We start from the raw sequence: 21840 nt of genomic DNA on the forward strand, positions 1-21840 counted from the left end.
TTGATCTCTTTGTCTGCAGAGCACCTCCTTCCTAATCTCATCCTTGTGGTTGCTATGGCACGTTGTATGGCTGCACAGACAACCAGGTTATGGAGCTGGCAGCTTTAAAAATGATTGTTTTCCCTTCTATTTATCTTAGAGTAGATTTAGCAGGCTTTTAAGCTGCAGCAAGGCAGCACAGACTTAAGTTAGATTAAAGTTCAATGTTAGCATGTAACTGTGACTTGACCTGTCATTTAAGTGTATTAACAGGTGTAGGAAATGGCTGTTTTCCACCCTTGGGATTTACTCTATTTTTTCATAGAACCATAAAACACTCTGGCACCCACAGAGATCATGGAGTGCAGCTTCTCGCTCCAGGCAGAGCAGTGTTCAGTCACAAAGGGCCAAATTCAGAAAGCTGACATTCCATGTGGCATCACTGTCCTGTGGAATTCCTGAAATTCATCTACATTGGGAATTGTTCTTTGCTAATGAGTTCCATTACTGGGAATTTACGTATTGGTTTCTTTTAGCAATCTTCATCTTAGTTTTAATTTTGCCAGAACTCCCTATGAAACAGCGCAGAAGGATCTGGGTACAGAGGGTCTGGTGTAGCCTCTTCAAAGGTTGAGTGCTGATTGCTGCATACCAGGAAAAAAAAACAGTTCTACTTGTTCTATCTTCTTTACATTTGCATAATTAGATGATGGATTTGATTTCAGGACTTTTTTTTTCCCCTCTCTTCCTGCAACAGGTTAGGCAAGTTCTTATTTGCATTTATAAAATATGCTTGAGAAAGATGAAAGTGGTCTTGGTGCAAATGCAGTCTTCATAGATACTCTGAGCTTCCAAACAATCCTATTTTATTTCAAGATGCAAAGTTAGCTGTTTCATAACAACTGCCTCTGAATTTTGTAAGAATCTCTCTATATCTATATCTATATTCTGATACTTAATACGTAATGTTTGGTGTGGTGTAAAGCAAAGCTGGTTAAAATAACAGCTCTCCTATTGTGTTAGCATGACTTGGCAGCTAATGCTAGATTCTGCAAGCACTAAGCTTAAGGCCTGCTCTGTTTTATTGTTGCCTCATGACATCAGGTGGAGTGTTCCTTGTAAAAGGCATTGATGTTTGTTACATTTCCAAGGTAGAGCTCTAAACGAAGTGCTTTGAAAATGACTGTTAACATTTTTTTCATGGTTTTTCATTTTGTTTTTTTTTCCTGCTACAGGTGTGATGGACAGGTAGCAGAAGATTTCACTTTGATATCAGGGAATCAGAATGACCGAGTGCTTCCTGCCTCCCACCAGCAGCCCCAGTGAACACCGTCGGGTAGAACACAGTGGGGGTCTTGCTCGTACTCCCAGCTCTGAAGAGATCAGCCCTACAAAATTCCCTGGGTTGTACCGTACTGGTGAGCCTTCGCCACCTCACGACAGCTTGCATGAGCCTCCAGATATAGTATCTGATGATGAAAAGGAGCATGGGAAGAAGAAAGGAAAATTTAAAAAGAAAGAAAAAAGAAGTGAGTAGGCGACCTCTTATCTCATGCTTAAGTCCTTTTTCTCTCTTTCTTTCTCAAAATTGCCTGGTATTCCCAGTGTTGGTTTTATTGTTGTGGTTTCTTCCTCTTTAAACCTGTTTAGGTGTGAAGGAAGTGAACTTACACAACTTACACACTTTGTGCAATACCTGTTTCTCTTCATGAAAAGGACTTTTTCGTTGTTGTACAGGCACCGAGCACATGCCAGAATTGCTGATAAACGTATTTATGTAAAGCCTTTAGCAGTGTGTTGGTAATTGCCTGGCATGATAGTCCTATAGCATTATCAGTTCAGATCCTGAGTAAAGATTTCCAAGTGTATTTCCAAATAGATGCTATTTGAAATTTTAGCTGAAACACTAGCGAAAGTAAAGCTCTAAATTTGACCTGAATTTTACACTTCTAAATTTGAAAGACTTGGTTTAAACAGCATTGAGCTTGTCTCTTTTTTCATGCCTTGTGAATTCAGTGTTTGTTATTACTTAACATTTCAAGCTTTCGTATGCACACTGCACCACTCATTGGAGACTAATAACCTGCATCCTTTTTTGCATTAGCTTCTTAGTTTAGTCTAATCATGCAGTTTTCTCCAATCCAATTCCAACCCTCTAAAACCTAAGTATCACAGCCACCCAATTGAGTTGTTTTCTTTTTTTGACAAAGCTTCACAATATTTTTCCATGTTTTACATTGCCTTTGTACATGGCCCAAGTTCTGGATGTTATGGATGCCTTTGTACCTTGCTAATTCCTAGAAGTGAAACTGGGAGTACCAAAGCCATTGAGACAGCACACCACATTATGGCTTTTTGGAATGAATATGATGACCATTTGTAATAAACATGCACACATTCAAATAATTACTCATTAAGAATTTGCAGCCGCTGCACTACTTTTAATCAAAGCGATTTCCTGGAGTGCAGGAATTGTTGCTTCTACCACAGTTCAGAAGACCTGTGCCTAAAGGGTACTGTAACTCAAAACCATGTTACCCTCTAGTTAAAACTAACAACCAAAGTTCCTACAGGTTTTAAGAAAGCTTATACCTTATTTTTCCTCTTGTAAATAACATTAGCCTAATACTAATACTGAATTGCTGATTCTCTGGGCAGCCTGGTTGGCGACCCTGCCCGTGGCAGGAGGTTGAAACTAGATGATCTTTGGGATCCTTTTCAACCCAGGCCAATTTATAATCCTATGATAAAATCTGTATTAGTTGGTTCTAAAATAAAGCCATTGTCTGTAGGGCTTTTCTCGTCTTTGCAAATCAACTTTGGTAATGCTGCCCTCCTGCCTCTAAATGTATGCCGTGAATGCCGCGTATGAATTTAGAATTGTGAGAGATCAGCATTATATACAGTATGGCTTTCTTTGTGGTGTAATCTGCATGTCTCATGGCAGTAGTCAGACTGAAAGCTGAAGAGGAAGAATGCTACTTCAGCAAGTACCTGCAGATCTGTACACTGCTAGCAACGTAACTGCTCTTTTCCACAAGAGATTATAACACATTGTACAGCTGATGCAAAGCAATTTTTTGTTAGAGGAGTTTAGAGGTGAAGTATAAAAATGACGTACATGCAAAATGCAGGAACAGTCACATCTTCTCTTGCAGCTGTAACATAAAAAGCATTCAGCGTATCCTAACCCTATTGTATGTATGTCTTGTAATTACCAGTCAGATATAGGATTGAGTTGAATACAAAGCTTCTGGTATCTCTTGTACAATCCAAACATGGTGATTTCTGCAGATATACCCGGAACATTCTACTTATGTAATTGAACAGGGGTATCTGGTGGCTTTTCTGCCCGCCTGTTTCGATTTTTTGGACAATACACAACCTGCTATGGTTATGTAATTTGGTGTTTAAACAATTACTTGTTGATCACTTTAATGAGAAACATTTGACGCCTTCACTTGTCTTCAACACTGATGATGGGCTCCGTGAGACCCCCAGAGCCCTGAGCTGGAGGACTATGACTGCAGTAACAATAAACTCCCAGCCAACTCTCAAGTTGGGGTTGGAAGTCTTTAGTAAACGAGGTTACATCAGGCTGGTGGGCATCACTAGTGGGGTGCTGCAGGCCTCTATTTTAGAGCCAGTTTTCTTTAACGTTTTCATCAATTACTTAGATGTAGGACTTCAAATTATATTGGTAAGTTTGTGGACAACAGTAAATTGGGAGGAGCTGTTGAATCCTTTTGGGGCAGAGAGGCCTTGGAGAGAGATCATGACAGGTGGGAGGAGTGGGCAATCACCAACCACGTGAAGCCGAACAAGAGAAGTGCCGAATGCTGCACATGGGATGGGGCCAACCCAGATAGATGTACAGCCTGTGGACAAGAGGCAGGAGGGCAGCCCCACAGAAAGGGATCTGGGATTATGGCTGACAGCAACTCAGACCTGAGCCAGCAGAGTGCCCTGGCTGCCAGAAGGGCCACCCACAGCCTGGACTGCACCAGGCCCAGCACTGCCACCGGGCAACGGGTTGTGTGCTCTGTGCTGTGCCACCTCACCTCCAGCACTGGCTGCAGGTTTGGCCCCACTGTATAAAAAGGACATCAAACCATCCAAGGGCATCCAGAGGAGGGCTACAGTAACACTGAAGGATCTAGAGTGTGCCATGCAAGTTTAGGTCCCTGTGTTTGCTCGGCACAGAGCAGAGGAGCTGAGGGGAGGCCTGATGGCAGCTGCAGCTCCTGACAGGGAGCGGAGGGCAGCGCTGAGCTCTGCTGCGTGTGACAGCGACAGGGCCTGAGGGAACGGCATGGAGCTGTGTGAGGGGAGGGCAGCTGGGGGTGAGGGACAGGGGCTGCAGCACAGGGCGGTGGGCATGGAACGGGCTGCACAGGGCAGTGGGCACGGCCCTGAGTGCTGGAGTTCAAGGAGCGTTTGGAGAACAGTTCTGGGTGGTCCTTTGTGGTCCTTTGTGGAAGTTGTGCTCAATCCTTGTGTCCCTTCCGAGTTGGGATATTCTGTGATGTAATGTAACGTTCTACATTTAAAATTACCTGATTTATCATGTGCTTTCAATTATTTTTCTTCTGTATAAATTTGGGTTGTGTTTCAATATATTGTGTCTCTGGTGAAAGAGGTGCTGTAATATTATTACCAGAAGTACGGTTACTTCTAAATAAAATTAGCCTACTCTGGAAGACATAGAAACTCCCTTGTGGTATGGGTGAGAGATTCTCTGTGAATCTCTCATTAGTATACATTTATAAACTTACGTTGCTGAGACAAAGTAGGCTGGTTTTGTATGTGACTTGCTGCTTCATGTCTTCTCATGAAGTCAAGAAATACCAGTTTCAGTAACGTGCTGTTACTGGTGTTACTGAAGGACTTGAAGAGCATTAAGAATTTGTTTTGCAGCATGGAGTGTTGCAATGTGGTGCTTTGCTTATTGCTGGAATCAGCCTCCAAGTGCAGGCTCCTTGTGCTGACTGGCACTGTGTGTGCTGACACTGGGCATGGTGCATGTGTTGGGAAGAACCCCACTTTGTTAGATGGGGCACTGTTACAGCTACCCAGGTGGAGGTGTTGAGGACAGATTGTTCCAGTCTCCCTTTGGTGAAGATTTAGATTTCTGCTCAGGGGTGACATCTGGGAACCCCATCTTAAATCTGTGCCAGCCCTATCTTGTTCTGACAGGAAGTGATGGTGAGGTGTACTGCTTTGTCCTGCACCTGATACATCAGTGCTGTCCTTATCCCAGAACTGAATCCTTAGCTTATGCATTGCAGATTTCCGTACCCATTTTCATTTCTAGTTTACAAGAAGAGTGAGCAGTGATATAGCGATATGGGGAGGTCAAGACCTGGTTGCTGTTCATTCTCCAGTAGGTCTTTCTCCATTCTTCCATGGAACATGTGTTTGGTTGTCCTAGGAAAGAGTCCAGGATGGGAAAGCTGGTCAAGTGATTGTAGTTATTTGATTGTAGCCCCACGTTTTAATACATTTCGTGTTTTTCTCTATTAAATGCTACTTACAAAGCATATAAGAAGGCTTCAAAATATAGAGAGCTCTTTGGATGTGCTGAAATTCTGCCGGTAAACTAGCTGCAGCTTTTGGAACAGGTGAATAAAGGTTGTTTTGCACAAAGTGTCTCGCCTGCAGACATACAACCTCTCATCTTTCCATTAGGCTTTCTCACATCACTTAAGGAAGGGTGTAATTTTCCACCAACTAGGTCTGTTCAGTTAGAAGCAGCACTTGGCTGTCACTGTGCTTCATTCAGGCAGAGGCACTGTCTACAGGTGATGGAAGAGTGTCAAGACATCTGTATAACACTGAGGCAAAGAGCTTATTTTCCACTGCATTGGGGGATGTAGGCCGTGCAGGTGACATGCAGGTGAAATGCCTTCTTTGTTGAACAAGTTTCAGGCTTGCTTTCTTTGGGGCACACTGTGTGTAAAATCGCAATGAATTGACTTGGAAGTTGCATTGGTTTCTATGTTGTTGGTTTTGGTTGGGGTTTTTTGTTTAGTTAATGGAGTTTTTTGTTGTTTGGCTGTTCTTTTGTAATCCACCTCGTTGTTGTTGCCTGAAGGATAGGCAGGGCCAGCTGCGGAGGCGTAGTTAATGAAAATGCTGGTGCAGATGCTTTAAAGGACACTTGGTGTTTTGGTGCTGAAACAGCGTGCTGTGCCACAGACTCATTTGGAGATCTCACGTACAGTTTTTAAGACAAAAATACAACTTCACTGACAGGTACAGTGGTAGTGTTACTGGAGTTGTTTTGTTCTTCAAATGGAAAAGTAAGTTTGCTTGGACTTTCTTTTTTTTTTTTTTGGCATTTTGTTTGAGACTGTAACTTGACTAATTTCATGCTTGTCTTAAAATTCATAACATTTTGGAATGGGGTCGGAGAGTTCAGTGACTGAAGTTGTGTTTGTTCTTCATTAGAAGGGTTTTTAGGCTTATATGTATGTAGTAGATGATCCTTAATGATTCTTATACTGTTGATTGCAGGAACATAGAGAAGTTGCGAGACGGTTCTTTTTCTTTTGCGTTTCCTTGACTATTAAATGGGAAACTAGCACATAAGATGGACATTGCAATTATGAGTAAGTATGTAAAGCATGAATTGTTTAGATCATGCAGGAGCAGTGTGGCTTATCTTTGATGTGACTGTTGCAATCTCAGTTTAGTTTTCGTCCACTTCATTGTGTAACAACTACAAGAAGCCTTTGGAAGAGTGAGGCAGACACTATGTTTTTACCTGTAACTTCTCTCTCCTCCTTAGATATTACTTTTTCTCTCCTAGCTGAATATCCACAAAGCAAACCAACTTACAGTTGTCCTCTTGCCTTTCCCTCCTTTGCCTCCTAGCGGAAGGTTATGCTGCCTTCCAAGAGGACAGTTCTGGCGATGAAGCTGAAAGTCCTTCCAAGTTGAAGCGGTCCAAGGGAATACATGTCTTCAAGAAACCCAGCTTTTCCAAAAAAAAGGAAAAGGATTTTAAAATAAAAGAGAAACCCAAAGATGAAAAACACAAGGAAGACAAGCATAAGGAAGACAAACACAAAGAGAAGAAATCGAAAGACTTAACTGCAGCAGATGTTGTAAAACAGTGGAAAGAGAAGAAGAAAAAGAAAAAGCCAATTCAAGAGCCAGAGATACCTCAAGTGGATGTTCCAAGTCACAGACCTGTGTTTGGCATTCCGTTGTCTGACGCAGTAGACAGGACCATGATGTATGATGGCATCCGCCTGCCTGCAGTTTTCCGTGAATGTATAGATTACGTAGAGAAGTATGGCATGAAGTGTGAAGGCATCTACAGAGTTTCAGGTATTCTGAGTGTGCTGATGTACGGGTTCTTTAGTTTGCATTTGTCTTCTTGTTTTACCACTTTAAACACCTAGAGATGCTATTTAAAGCTGCTTTGATTTTAATTATTGAAAAGATAATCAGGTGGCTAAAGCTAAGCAAACCCTAAAATACCAGAAAAGTTGCTCATGTCATGGTACTGCTTAAAGGCAGTAAAAATATCTTTAAATTGACCTGTTGTGATAGGATGATGGTAAGTATGAATAAAATGCGCTGCATTGGCAAGCTTGTATTTTTTTTATTTTTATTACTTCTGCATGAGAAATGCTGTGCTAGTTGATGGCAAAAGCAAAGATGAGAAATAACCATTTTGTGACTTAAGCTTCTCACTGTTGCTTTTTCCTGTGTATATTTTTCTTCTTAAAAGCTTCTTTTGTCTGGGCAAAGTCACTAATAAGCAGAAAATGCAAGTTTCACATTTTAGCTTAGCCACAACAGGGTAATTAACCACAGTAGTTGTGTAACACCTACTTACATAAAGCAGCGTGGTCTGTAGTCGTGTTAAACAAAGCAGTCCTTTTGTGAACTCTGTGCAGTGAAACCCAAGCAAGGACTTCAGCTTGCACGTTTAAGGGAGCAAAAACAAAAAGTGAGAAAAGGAACCTGGGGGAAAGCACCTGGGACAAGTTACTGCCAGTGCTGCAAAGCAGTAATCAGACAATTTCTAAAGGCTTCATTAAGCTGTCCTTATGCTGATGGTCTGCATGGTACTTGGTAGGGATGCTCAGCAGTTTCTTTCTCTCATCTGTGGGATCATTCTGGCAGTACTTTTTTTTCAGGGTATGCTGCGTTTGGAAATGTTCACAGAAGGTTTGTTTTCCACACGGTGTTCTTGATGTTTATACAGGTTTACATGTTTCTATGATGTCCAGGTGTTCTCCAGTGCAATAGCACCCTCTGGTGTGTGCAAGAGTACTTAAATTGAGAGCTCTGAAAGGCAGTGGCCTAGCAGTGTACAGCACTTGTGATGAGTAACATATCTGGACATGAAATAGAGCACATTTTAGCTGGCATTTACTGTGGGCTGGGTGCACCCAGCTTTGTTCATTGTACCAGAGCCAGGTACAGTAAGTCAGAGAAAGTCAAATGGGTATTTGAGCTTTAAGAAAGAAACTTTTCTGACTTACGAAAGATCTGAATGTCACTGAGTTGTAAAACTACTGTGCAAAAAGTACTGGCAAGGCTGAATAATGACATGAACACCTCTTTATTTATACTTTGCCTTAAACCAAAATGCTATGTGAGATTCCTCTAGCTGGAGACCTAGAAACTAAATTGTGTGGGATTGGTTTCACAGAGGCTCTTCTGAGAAGAAGGCTCTTGTAGAATTTCTTGCGCAGTCTTGGAGTTGATAAGGCCATATTTGCTGTTTGGTTTAGGGCTGTTATTGAGTAACTCGAGAGAAGTTAAATGGAGAGAAACAACAAGGGGAATCAACTTTTTACAAGGGTTGACAGTGATAGGACAAGGAGGAATGGTTTTAAGCTCAAGGCAGGAAGGTTTAGGTTGGATGTCAGTGGGATGCTGTTCACAAAGAGAGTGGGGAGGTGCTGGAACAGGCTGTCCAGAGAGGCTTTGGATGCTCAGTCCCTGGAGTTGTTCAAGACCAGGTTGGATGCAGTCCTGGGCAATTTGGTCTAGTACCAGATCTGGAGGTTGGCGGCCCTGCCTGCGGCAGGGGGGTTGCACTTGGTGATCCTTGAGGTCTCTTCTAACCCAAGCAATTCTGTGATTCTCTGAAACATGCATTACCCTCTCGTTCCTCACCTATTTCATGTTCTTCGATGTAAAGGAGCTGCTGGGCCCAGCTGATTTGGAATGACAGCAGTGCTGGGTTTGGGCCTCATAGCAGTGCTCAGTGCTTTTAGATACAGTATTAACCAAGTTAATCCTGAGTTGCAGTTTTAACTTTGTCACATACGAATAGACTTTGAAAGGTATTTTCAATTAGTTTAATTTGCAAGGAGAAGAGAAATAAGTGCTTCTCAAAAAAAAAAAAAAAAGACATAACTATTATGCACACAGAGTTGAAGAATTGTCTTCTTTATTTAAATATTTCAGGAATAAAGTCAAAAGTTGACGAGCTGAAAGCAGCCTATGACCGAGAAGAATCTCCCAACCTGGAAGAATACGAGCCCAACACAGTAGCCAGCTTGCTGAAACAGTACCTACGGGAACTGCCTGAAAACCTGCTTACCAAAGAGCTAATGCCCCGCTTTGAAGATGCTTGTGGAAAGAGCACAGAAGCTGAGAAAGTCCAGGAGTGCCAGAGGCTGCTGAAGGAGCTGCCCGAGTGTAACCATCTCCTCATTTCTTGGCTCATTGTGCACATGGACCACGTTATCGCAAAGGAACTGGAAACAAAAATGAACATCCAGAATATTTCTATAGTGCTCAGCCCTACTGTCCAGGTACGTGCCCCACACAAGTGCTAGAGCAGAGCGTCAGCACAAGAAAGGCTTCTTTATAGGGGTTCTCTTGCAGGTGTGAGTCAGGCACCGTCTGACACAGTTAAGCTGAATTAAAGCTCTTCTTTATACTTTGGGAACATAAAATGCACAGAAAGTGGGGGGGGAAGGCTTTCTGAGGGTGAGTTTGCATAGCGTGGGCCTGGTATCAGCTATGAAAACACTGCAAAGACTGCTGACAGGGCTTTTTTATTTTATTTTATTTTATTCAACATTGAATTCATCTGGTAATTCAAGCGAATGAAGAATTTCTGGGTTTCTGACACAGTGATGACTTAATGAAGACTAATTTGTTGCTTAATTTCACTATCAAGCCACGGAACCCTGTGCTGCAAACAGATCTTGTGATGACTTGGGTATAATGGCTGTGGTGTCTGCAGTCAGATTGCTGATGTGTTTTCTAGGAAGGTTTTGGTGGTTTCTGGACTGGTTAATTCCTTAATAAACAACTTTGTATTAAATGCAGCTCAGAATCAGTCCTGTCCATGCCACCGGAAACAGGGCAGTGGGTGTGGGTGGTCTAGAAGAAAGTCCACCTGTCAGAAAAGCACTGCTTTATTAAGAGTCCGTGTGGAGGCCTAGTGGGACAAGGGCTGTTCTTCTCTGCTGTTTTGCTGTGCCAGTTGTTTTCTATCAAAAAGCAACAATTAATGTAAAATGATGCAGGCCCAATCACGCCTCATTGTTGAGTAGATTTTAGCAAGTAAAATACAGGCAGAGACAGAATTCTAATCCTTCTTTCAGGCCGTGTTTTTAAATTTTAATGGAAGGTACAGCATCAGAATAAATATTTGCTTCTGTCTCATTTTAAAGCAAGGAATATGGTAGCAGCTCCTTTCAAACAATTTTTTTTAAAAACTGTTTTAAATCTGAGAGAGAAGTTGGTGAAAATACTGAAGTTTTGGGAGGAGAGAGAAGGCAGCCATCTGTAGCGCAGTATGTTTGGTGTTCCTGCTTACCTGTTGCTATCACTTCCATCTTTGTGTGAGCAAAAAGAAAGAGATGGTCAGAGAGCTGGAGCATCTCCCCTATGAGGACAGGCTGAGAGAGCTGGGGCTCTCTTGCCTGGAGAAGAGAAGGTTCTGGGGGAACCTTATAGTGGCCTTCCAGAACCCGAAGGGAGCCTACAGGAAAGCTGGGGAGGGACTTTTTATAAGGGCAGGTAGGGACAGGACAAGGGGAAATGGCTTTAAACTGGCAGAGGGTAGATTTGGACTAAATATTAGGAAGAAATTCTTCACTGTGAGGGTGGTGAAACACTGGAACAGGTTGCCCAATGAGGCTGTGAGTGCCCCCTCCCTGGAAGCATTGAAGGCCAGGTTGGATGGGGAGGTCTAGAGGGAGGTGTCCTAGCCTATAGGAGGGAGGTTGGAAATAGATGATCATAAAGGTCCTTTCCAATCCAAACCCATTCTATGTATTTGCAATTGATGGAAGGCTGTTGCATTTCTGGAGAAAGATGCTGTGCTTCACAGGTGCAGATTATGTGAAGAAATCATCCTAACCAGAGTTCTCATCTTCCATGCCCTTCCTTTCAGATCAGCAACCGTGTCCTGTACGTATTTTTTACACACGTTCAAGAGTTCTTTGGGAATGTGACCCTAAAACAGGTGACAAAACCTCTTCGTTGGTCAAATATGGCGACCATGCCGGCACTACCAGAGACACAGGAAAGCATCAAAGAAGAAATCAGACGACAGGTTGGTGAATACTTCAGTTGTTTGGTTTGGTTTTGTCCTGGATTTAATAAATTCAGCAGTAAACTTTCAGAAGAGTGTAATTGTGTCACAATTGTCCTGTTGTGGGATGCCACCTGCTTTGAAAAGCAGAACTCCATGCCTTTTGTCATGAAGCCAGTGCTGTATTTTTTCCCCTGCTTTGATACACTGACACTAATTGCCTTGGTAATATTTCTAGGAGTTCCTACTGAACTGTTTACACCGAGACTTGCAGGCAGGGATAAAAGACTTATCCAAAGAAGAGAGACTCTGGGAGGTGCAAAGAATTTTAACAGCTCTTAAGAGGAAGCTAAGAGAAGCCAAGAGACAAGTGAGTAGCTTGCAATTTATTGCCCAAAGGTAGATCATAGATGAAAATGAGCTGGGAGTATTTCTAACTGCAGCGATTCTTGCCCAAGTTTCATGACTATCGGCTATTCACTGCTCATCCCCATTTCTTGGGGTGCATCATTCAGCCTTACTGCCTGGCCCAGTAGTTCAGAGTGCAACGACTGTGAGATGGTTCTATAACCATTGATTGGGGGCTTCTAATGCTCACAGATTGTGACAGGTAGGGATTTTTGGTACTCTGGGGGTTTTAAGTTGGATTTAGAAAGCGTGGCTGCCACCAAAGCCTTTCATTATGCTTTCCTGCTCTGCTCTGTGACTTTTAGCATGCAAATTCTAAAGAGAAACATAAAGTTACATTCTAGAATTAAATTTGCAGATTTCTGGTATTACTTACAGTACTCTTGAGTTGTGAAAACGTAAGAATATAACTAGATTTTTAGGGAAAAGTGCGCCATTAATGACTTGATACAGCTGTGACAGTTGTGAAAGCATTCCCCAAGGTACACAGAGAGACACAGATAAACCAGGCATTGGGGGGTGTGGGTGTAGCATGGCTTAATAATGCTGTGGGCTCAGTGGAAAAAAGAATCATTTGAGCCTTTGCTGGAGCACGAGCTTAGTCTCTTACACTTGTATTCAGGCTGGTATGCTGTAGGTGAAGCAGATATCCCAATTCTTACTTTTCATATGACTCAAAACAAAACATCTGAGCATTCTCACAAAAGATGAGAATGCAAGGGAATTAGATCAACCCCCCCCCCCCCCCTTTCAATCTTTTCAGTGCATGTCTCTTTTTTCCATCTTAATTCCTAAATGGCTGAGGAGCGGCACCTTCACCCTCCAGCTGTTTTTAAAACAGTGCCTGACTAAAACAACATTTGACAGAGCTCATATCCACTCCATGCTTAACACTGTGTGTTCTGGCCCAACAAAAGGGATGACTGAAGGCTCAGGTAATGAACTTCCAGCAGCATTTTTTAAACTGTGCTGTGACCCAGAGCACTGGGTGAGCAATGAACGCAGCCATTTTGTTTTGCAAATGCTGAAATTAAAAGCATCTTCCTGAAAACTTTTCAAAACAAGAGTTATGGTTCTAAATTTGAAAAATAGTATGTTGAAAAAAACCTCTCCATAGCAGTGACTAGTAAGTGGGGCAGGTGGCCTTTTCAGAACTGTCCTCTTTCTCTGGCAGGAGTGTGAAACAAAGATTGCACAAGAAATTGCCAGCCTTTCCAAGGAGGATGTCTCCAAAGAAGAAATGAATGAGAATGAGGAAGTTATAAATATTCTACTTGCTCAGGTAAATGGCAAGCACACAGCAGTTTGTATGCTGTATTTTCGTGTTCCGCATCTGTCAGTTACTAAGCATGTACTTATTCCTTCTAATATAATTGAAAACATAAGGGGCTTAAATGGGCCTCTCAGTCTCTCTGTTAAAATCCGAGGCTTTGTTTGAGTACTAAATAAAGCAGGGAAAGCATGCAGACTGCAGGAGTGCGCCTGAAGCTGAGCAGGCTGCTGTTCAGGCAGAGAGGAGATGGTGTGCAGCAACAAGTAGGCTTTGTTGTTCACGTGCTTACAAAGCAGTGACCACAGTTAGGACTGTTAACTCTTTTCCTGCTGATCAAAGGGAAATAAGGCAGCTCTTTTGGTGTTTGTGCCTGCCTTGACTTGCCTCAAGAGCTTTGATCTTCCTTCTGCTGCACTTTTCTCTCACTATAAATCTTCAAAGACCTAGCTTTGAATTTAGCTTCTGTGGGTTATCCCAGAGCTTTCCCCTGTGATTTAAGGCAGCAGGCAGCCGCACATCCAGAACTCGGTGCGTCATCCCCACAGCTGTTCAGCACAGCCATCACCTTGAGGATTCAGAGCAGACATTGGTGGCTTTGAACCTAGAGTTGGGCTGAAGTCTTTGCTGACTCAGTGCCAAGCGGGCACGCTAAGTACTTCTGAAAGCAGTTCAGGGAACAGCATCGCTGCCTCCCAGGGCACAGCATTAGAGTAATCCTCAGTGCATGTTCCCACAGAACATAAAGCCAAGGCTGTAAGTCAACTAATTGCTTGTTGCAGGAGAATGAGATTTTAACAGAGCAAGAAGAACTGCTGGCCATGGAGCAGTTTCTGCGGAGACAAATAGCCTCAGAGAAGGAAGAAATTGATCGCCTTCGTGCAGAAATAGCTGAAATACAAAGGTAAAAGGGAGACTGCTTGCCTCAGCTCCCCAGCCAGGCATGCACTCTGGGGAAAAGTAGCAAAACTAAAGCACACTTAAAAGATCACTCTGTGCACATCAGCACGTTTGCAAGCTGATTCCTTTTATTGAAACCTCTGCATCTTTTTACCTTTTGGGATATTTTCTGATAGTACAGCAACAAAGTTATGATCTAATGGGAGCTACACCTTTGCACCACAAAAAACCATCCCCACAGGAAATCATGGATTTGTTAAACCAAACCCTAATTTTGTTTTCAAAGCCACTTTAGATTATTCAGTGAACGTGAGCAAACTTAATGTGTTCCAGTCCTGGCAAATGTAGGCAAGTGTTGTGATCTCAGCTTGTCATTGCTCTTCCAGTCGCCAGCAGCATGGCCGGAGTGAAACAGAGGAGTATTCTTCAGAGAGTGAAAGTGAGAGTGAGGATGAGGAGGAGCTGCAGGTCATCCTGGAGGATTTGCAGAGGCAGAATGAGGAGCTGGAGGTAAGATAACTTGAACCTTAGGATTAATGGGCACTCTCCCCCATAGGGGACAGATCATTTTGTGTTGGTACATTGCTGTATTAGCAGCAAAGCGGTGCTGTGTGCAAGGTACAGCCTGGCTGAGGAGCACTGACGTGTGTTTTCCTTACCTAAAAGATAAAGAACAATCATCTGAACCAAGCAATTCACGAGGAGCGAGAGGCCATCATTGAGCTGCGCGTGCAGCTCCGGCTGTTGCAGCGAGCCAAGTCAGAGCAGCAGGCACAGGAGGAGGAGGAAGCGGAAAAGCGTGGGGCTGCTTCTCAGCAGCAAAGGGACGGGGTCCTGGAGACAAAAGCAGCCAAAGAGCAGCCAAAAGCAAGCAAGGAGCAGCAAGTGAAGCCATCTCCAAGCAAAGACAGGAAAGAAACTCCTATTTGATCAGGCTCCTTGGGTATTTGTAACGTAACATCAACCACCGTGTGCAAATAACTGACATTTGGGTCAAACTGCACAACTGGTTGCTGGCTGTGCGCATCCTGTAAAGAACTTTGTCTGCTAAGCCTGGAGACTGCTGTCTCTACTCCTTGTGGCTTCTGCTCATCACTCAGGTGAGTGCAGAGAGGCCAGAAGAGTTCTCCAGCTTCTATCAGATTATTTCAAGACTGGTTTCCTTCAGGTGATTTACAATAATTCCGTAACAGTTTTATTTTAAACCAAACCCATTATTTACATTCATCAGAGCAGAACTGAAGGTCTCATTTCCAGCAGATGAGCGCAAACACCGACACGTACTCATTATTTGCCCCGCGATTCTACTCATTCACCATTATTTCTGTTTATTAACCTCGTCACTTCTTGCTTGTGCCTTTGATACCTTTCTGATGCAGATTATATACATGGGAGCTTTAAATTTATCCTTGGTTGGCTGAAAAGGTGGGAGACTGTGGGGTATCACGTTTACCTGACATGCCCTTAAACTTCTTTTTTTTGTTTCAAGGTGTACTGAATAAATGTAAAACTTGACCGATGTTACTTATGTCTCTGTATGATGGAAACGTTCACCAAGAGCTGTTGGTGTGTGGCAGTGCAGCTGATGCATCTGCTCACTCGCAAACAATCGTCACACCCGCGGTGAGACAGGTCTGTGCTGCTGCCCTACAGCAAGGCAGTGCTGCGTTCCTCCCTGAAGGAGCGGCACCAGCTGGAGGCGCCGAGCCCAGCAACAGCCTTGGGCTGGCGTTGTAAGTCAGCCTGGTGGCTGCTTTATTTCCTGCCTCCACCCCTCTGAAACCTTTGGCCCTGCAGGCAGCTGAGGGCAGTTCCTGTTTCTTCGTGACGTGACGTTGTTCCTGTCACAAGCAACCTCTCCCTCAGCCCCTGGGGCAGGTGCAGAGAGCTGCTCTTATTTCTCAATCGGGGTATTTATTTTCAGCACCTGTTGGACGTGGTTATAATTCTGTATCTATTGCACTGTTGTGAAGCATTGGCCATGATTTGATTTTGTACAAATAATGCTTTGATATGTTATAGAAAACTGCATAGTATTTTTTTAAAATTTGGAAAGAAGTTTATAAACACAAAAAGCGGTCAGATGACAGATGTTAAATAGAGCATTCTCCCTTGCCTTCGTTACATACATTTTATATATGCTGGCAATATTTAAACTTTTTTTTTTTGTTGTTTCTTTCACACTAATTCCTATTGAATTGTCACAGATTTTTCTAATGTTCTTCAGAAAAATCTCTTAATCTGGTTAACTTTTATTTTGTTAGGATTGTATTTATCAAGCAAATAAATTCAACAGCCATTTGAAAGGAGTTTGGAGATTATCTGCTTCATAATGTACAATGTCTTTTTCTAATGCAGCCCCACATAGCACCAGGACCTGCTACTGCCCAGACAGGTGTGCTGGATGCTGGGGTTTGAAGCCAAGAATATGAAAAGAAAACAACCCACCAATCTGAATCTGTCAGAAAGATTTGACAAGGCTGTCATTTTTCAGCATGCAACTCAGCCTCACCCACATTTGGGAAGATGGCAGCTGGAGCGAGCACAGTTCACCATCAGCAGCAAAAGCCCACAGTGCTGTTGTTCACAACAGCCTCCAGCAGCTGGAGGCAGAAGCACTGTGAGATGTTGCCAAGCTCACTTACTTGAAGTGGTCTCTCTCAACAAAGAGATCAAAAGAAGGCACAGCAAAACAGCAAGAGGACAGAAATAGCCCAACTCTCCTTTAAGCTTTTGTTGCCATTTGATTCAAACCAAGTCTGCTGGGTTCATTCTTATAGGAAAACCTCAAATAATTAAAACTAACTCCAGTTTCTCTTGACAGTCAAACAGTGCAGCTCTCCTGCTCTTGGCAGCCTCTGCTTTTCACAGTCAGGATTTGGAACCACCTGCAGCTACGCCTTTAGAAATAGCTGGCATGTAGAAATATCACTGCCCTGCAGCAAAAATAGGTTGCAAAAATAGACAGCACTTAAAGCAAACTATTTATGACTGGAGAGCTGTGAGATGGTTAAAAAACTGTTTACTTACCTTCACAGTGCAGTTCAGTCAGCTGGAAATGGTCCTACAATCAAACCCTACAGCATTTCCATCACCTCAAACTCTCATTTCTTCTGATCCAAATTCTGTTTAGTAGAACTGAAAGGCAGAGTCTGAAAGCACTGATGGGGGGAGCTGACATGACAGCCAGCTCTGCATTCAGACAGGAGGGCTGCCAGACTCATGCAAACACCTCTTTTGGTCAGGCTGAACGTTGCCCGCTACTCTGCAGCCCTCACGAGAACAGGATCTTACCCCCAAGACCAGGAATTTGTACAACAGCCCCTTGCTGTTCAAAATAGCAAATACTAATTTGGTAGTTGGCCCCTGAAGGCAGTGGCAGAACTTCCTCCTTTTGGGAAAGATGGACTAACAGATGACAGTTTAGGAGCTACCTCTCCTTCTGTTCAATGCTGACCAAGAACAAACGTAGATATGCAGCCTGAATCTTTATTGAGGGAGAAGCGTGGACTTCCACCAGAATTGAAGAAATAGAAAGCAAAGAGAAACAGCATCTGAAGACCAATATCACTTTTTCCAACTTAAATGTATCTTACCTCTAAACGCTGGAGAATATCTGAAGGCAGCAGAGGTGATGCTTGGCTGTACTGGGTTACAGCAACACCACGTCAGAATGGCAGCAGAACAGCCGCACATGAGAAGTACAGGAAAAGCCTAACAAACATAATCAAACCACACCACCAGTCACAACAAACCCAAGCTTCAAAGCAGACAGAAGTGACTCTTTCTTAACCAACTCCATGGTGGCACTCAGGAGTCAAACAGTGGGTTGGTGGGGAATAAATAGCAACTTCCTACTTACTAGAGAGGAAAGTGCCACACAATTTGTTTTCCCAAGAAAACAAGGGGGAAACAAGGAGACACCTCCTTGAGCTTAACCTGTCAGGGGATCAGGCACCCAATTGATAAATGAAAACGTTCTGCCAAAATACATCAAGGACAAAGCTGCCACAGCCACCTCTACCTCCTCAGGAAAGTACGCTTCTCACATTTGAGGTTGCGCAGGCTGGAGGAAAAGGTGCCATAAGCAGCTGCCCCTGGAAGACAAAGAAGTGGACACTGTAGCAGTCATCTTACAGGAGAGGAAGTAAAAGCAGCCAAAGAACAGCATGCACTTTAAAAGCAATGTGGGCTTACAGTTTAAAGTCTGAACAGAGGCGGCTGTTTGGGTTCACCTCGGCAAAGACATGGTTTCACACCAGAGCAGTGGGCTGCCCAAGCAAATCTGAGCTTCTTGAGAGAGAACCTAGCAAAACCTCACCTGCATGACCAAAGTGCATCCACTGTGCTGTATGCATCATCTCAAAGTACAAAATCCTTAAAGAATCCCCTTTCCCCATGCAGTCATCAGAGTAAGGAAAGCGGGGAAAAAATAGACACGAATTTTAAACTTACTCTTTTAATGTATGAAAAAGGTCACAAGATTGTTTTCAATCTTATTATTAAATTTTATTTGGACAAGTAGAGAACAACTTGTATCACAACAGCTTTAAACAACATGATTAAAGACTGCAGCGCTCCAAGGAGGCTCACAGATATGTACAGTAAATGAAGAAAAACGTTGCACCTCAGAGCTGATCACGATCAAGTTAAAAATACCTGACTTAAAGTATATGTGCTAATAAATTTCCTTTAGGTCATGACCAGCATGAAAATAATTAGGACACAGGTACTCAGCAAAGTTTTCTGCTAATGGGCACAGCAATATGCTGCATTTAAGGATTAAAATCAAATTCTAGTTTAGTGTTAGCACTGAGCCCTTAAGAGAAATCCAAATTTTTACCTTCCCCATTGACACACATGAAAGCTATTCCCACTTAAGGGTGTGCCCAGCTGCACACAGATCGAGTCCTTGAACGATAAAATCTCTGAGCGCTAATACTGGAGGTCTCACGTCCCGGTACAGATTTGCCTTTCCAGCCATCTCACCTATCAGTTGCTACAGAAAATACTTGCTAAGTTAACTCCTCAGGAGAAACAACGCAGGTCTCTGGAAATCACATCCTTTCTACAATGAAAATGATCTGCCAATTCAAGTTTTATTTGTTCAGGAAGACAGAAGATTTAAGGCTTCGGTGGCAAAAGTAATCCTCTGAGCAGTGTTTTTTCTCAAGTCAAGCTGACATAAGTAGGCTTACATTTTCTTGATTTAAATCCCTGGCATCAGGTTTAGATAACATCCACCTGTTCGTTCTGGCAAGAAATGTCTCCTTCCAAAGAGGCTGTCCTCTATCAACCATTTTAGAAGCACGAGGATATTTTGTTTCAATTTTTGTTTTTAATTACAGCAACATTCAGGAGATTTTCAATACGTTGATGAAGCAGTGCTCATGGCATCGTCCGCTATTTTGGTACTGGCAGGGTGTATGCTTGCAAAGTACTTGACATCGCTGTCGTCGTCCATTTGAAGCGCCATGATTGTCTGCTCCACAGCTTCTTGATGAGAGTTGGCCGAATTTAGAAAATACTCTGTAAGAGAAAACGCAGAAGTCTTAGAGGAACGAAGGGCAGCAGACACCTCAAGGCAAACCTCAGCATGCAGTCCACAGGGCTCAAAATCCAGGAGACAAACAGTGCACACGTACGGTCAAACTGCAATGTCTGAGCAGGCCCACAGCTCCGCTCCAACACATCCCTACGTTCATTTACAAAACAAACATCATTCTGTATTTCTAATCAGAGTTTCCTTAACAGCGCTGGTAAAAGTACAAGATTTCTACGGCCCATCAATAAAAGAAGAACAGATTCCATGGCCAACAAGGGGTAAACAGCACACACATTAGACTTGGAAGGAGCGTGCTTGTATTTGTGATGAAGGGAAGGTATTACAAACCCGCAGTCATGCCATTCCATCTTACTGGTAGACTTGCCAAATAGTTATCAAACAGAATAAAGAAAATATTTAATAAGAGTGGAAGAAGCCCCAGTATTCGACAGTTCTCACAAACTATGCAACACAAGTTGCACAAAAACCACATAATTATAGATTGCTCATAGGAAGGGCAATTCAGATCTGAGGTGCAAAGGACTTCTGAGTTTACTTTTTTATATCTACCTTCCATAATCTGCCCCCCACCCCTATCACACACACTGTGTGTGTCCCTGAGGCAGGGACTGCCTGCGTGACGGGCTCACACAGTGGCAATACAGAATGGAGTTGTACGATCCAGGAGGGGAACACAGAAATATTGAGGCCAACAAAAATCTCAACAGAATATTTTAACAGCAAGAAGGGCAGCCTTGGCACAGTTAGCAGAGGATGACAAATCACCACACGTCAGCTGATCCACAAAACTGCATATGCTTACTCAGAGCCTCCAGCATACACATGACAGCTAGTGATAGCCTACTGCTCACTGAGTGGGCATCCTTTGTGCTGTTCTAAACATTTTGCATTTCAGTCACACCACTTCCATCTTCCCAAAAGTCTTCTATGATAGAATGGCAGTCCTCAAGCCAGTGTATGTATTTTGAGGAAGAAAGTGGCCAGAAATGAAGTAGTTCAAGTGCAGACTCTGCAGGTTTACAAACTCTCTAATGCTATTTTCCATTACAGTACTTTGGAATGTGAGCACTGCTGCCTCTTCTGGCACCTGCTACACCCTGGGGATCCCTTCCTAAGCACAGTCTGCAATTTGAACACAGCGTGTCCTAGTTCCCCTGAACAGACACCAGAGAAACTTCCTTCTCACTGCTACCATAAACCATAAAAACAAACAGCAGTCATCTCTTCCACCCCAGTGAGAGAACAGATGCTAGATTTGTGTTGAAGGATTTTTTCCTTCAATCACACTTGCACATCATTCATGCATACTTTCTGTACCCCGATTACTCCTACAACCCAACTCTTTCAAAAAAAATGGGGCAGGAAAAGCCATGAGCGTGACCTCATACTTTCCAGCATTACAGAACTGTGGCTCTGATGACACAATGAGGTTTAAGGTTTATCTCAGTTAAGGTAACGCCCCACCCCAAGGAGACTGGAAAGGCAACTGTGACCCACATCTCATGCTGTTTCATCTTTTCCCAGCTGGCTATAGGAAAGCGGAGGGACAAAAAGACATGCAGTCAGCCCACTGCAACTACTTCTGACCACTAACCTTTCTCTAAGAGTGTTTGCTTTAATGTTTTTGCAAGCAGGACTCGAACGTTTGGAACCCTGTCAGATGCCAAGTGTAGTAAGTGTGGCAACAGATGCACAGCAAACTGGTCCATGGGCAGGCAGTCATCTTCACTGATAGTCTGGCAAGAAGACAGATGCAATTTCATTACATTTCAGCACGGTGAAGACAAAAATCCCAACACATAATCAGAGCTGACAGATCTCATAACCTTTCTAGCATGAATACAATGTGTAGCAGTCACTATGCTTTACAATATGATGCAATATTTTCTAGCACAGTCACACACAATGAACTAGATTAGGGCTGAGAAAACTCACGCTTAGCTGGAAGCCCCTTTTATTTTGTATGAAGTCTCAATTTCTTATTTTTTATTTTCAAACACTAACATTTGAAATCGGGGGAAAAAAGCGAAAGACTTTCCCCTTGATTTTTTAAGAATGATTCTGTCTTTGTTGGAACTAGGCACCATATTCAGGTGAGGATGGTTCATCACAATTAACATCCGCTTATCCCAATGCGTCTCTAAATAAGCTCGAATCTCACATTCCCCCAAATGCTTCAAAGAACTGTCCTGTTTA

General features: G+C 43.0%; 2 protein-coding genes across 2 annotated transcripts in view; one reads left to right on the forward strand and one right to left on the reverse strand.

The window, feature by feature from the left end:
- Positions 1 to 1264: 1264 nt before the first annotated feature.
- RALBP1 (ralA binding protein 1) lies at positions 1265 to 15008 on the forward strand (the record flags this gene model as incomplete). Its single annotated transcript, XM_079533278.1, has 9 exons — positions 1265 to 1508; positions 6856 to 7314; positions 9415 to 9764; positions 11360 to 11521; positions 11739 to 11870; positions 13083 to 13190; positions 13961 to 14082; positions 14465 to 14588; positions 14745 to 15008. 9 exons carry the CDS (start codon positions 1265 to 1267, stop codon positions 15006 to 15008), a joined length of 1965 nt encoding a protein of 654 aa, XP_079389404.1.
- A 4435-nt stretch (positions 15009 to 19443) lies between these two features.
- PPP4R1 (protein phosphatase 4 regulatory subunit 1) overlaps positions 19444 to 21840 on the reverse strand; it is a gene marked incomplete at both ends in the record, with an annotated part of 54545 nt that continues 52148 nt past the window's right edge. The window contains 2 exon segments of the mRNA XM_079533879.1: positions 19444 to 19607; positions 21239 to 21380. Of these exon segments, the coding sequence (XP_079390005.1) occupies positions 19444 to 19607; positions 21239 to 21380 (306 nt within the window).

The sequence above is a fragment of the Tetrao urogallus genome (assembly GCF_951394365.1).
Source record: "Tetrao urogallus genome assembly, chromosome: 3".
NCBI lineage: Eukaryota > Metazoa > Chordata > Aves > Galliformes > Phasianidae > Tetrao > Tetrao urogallus.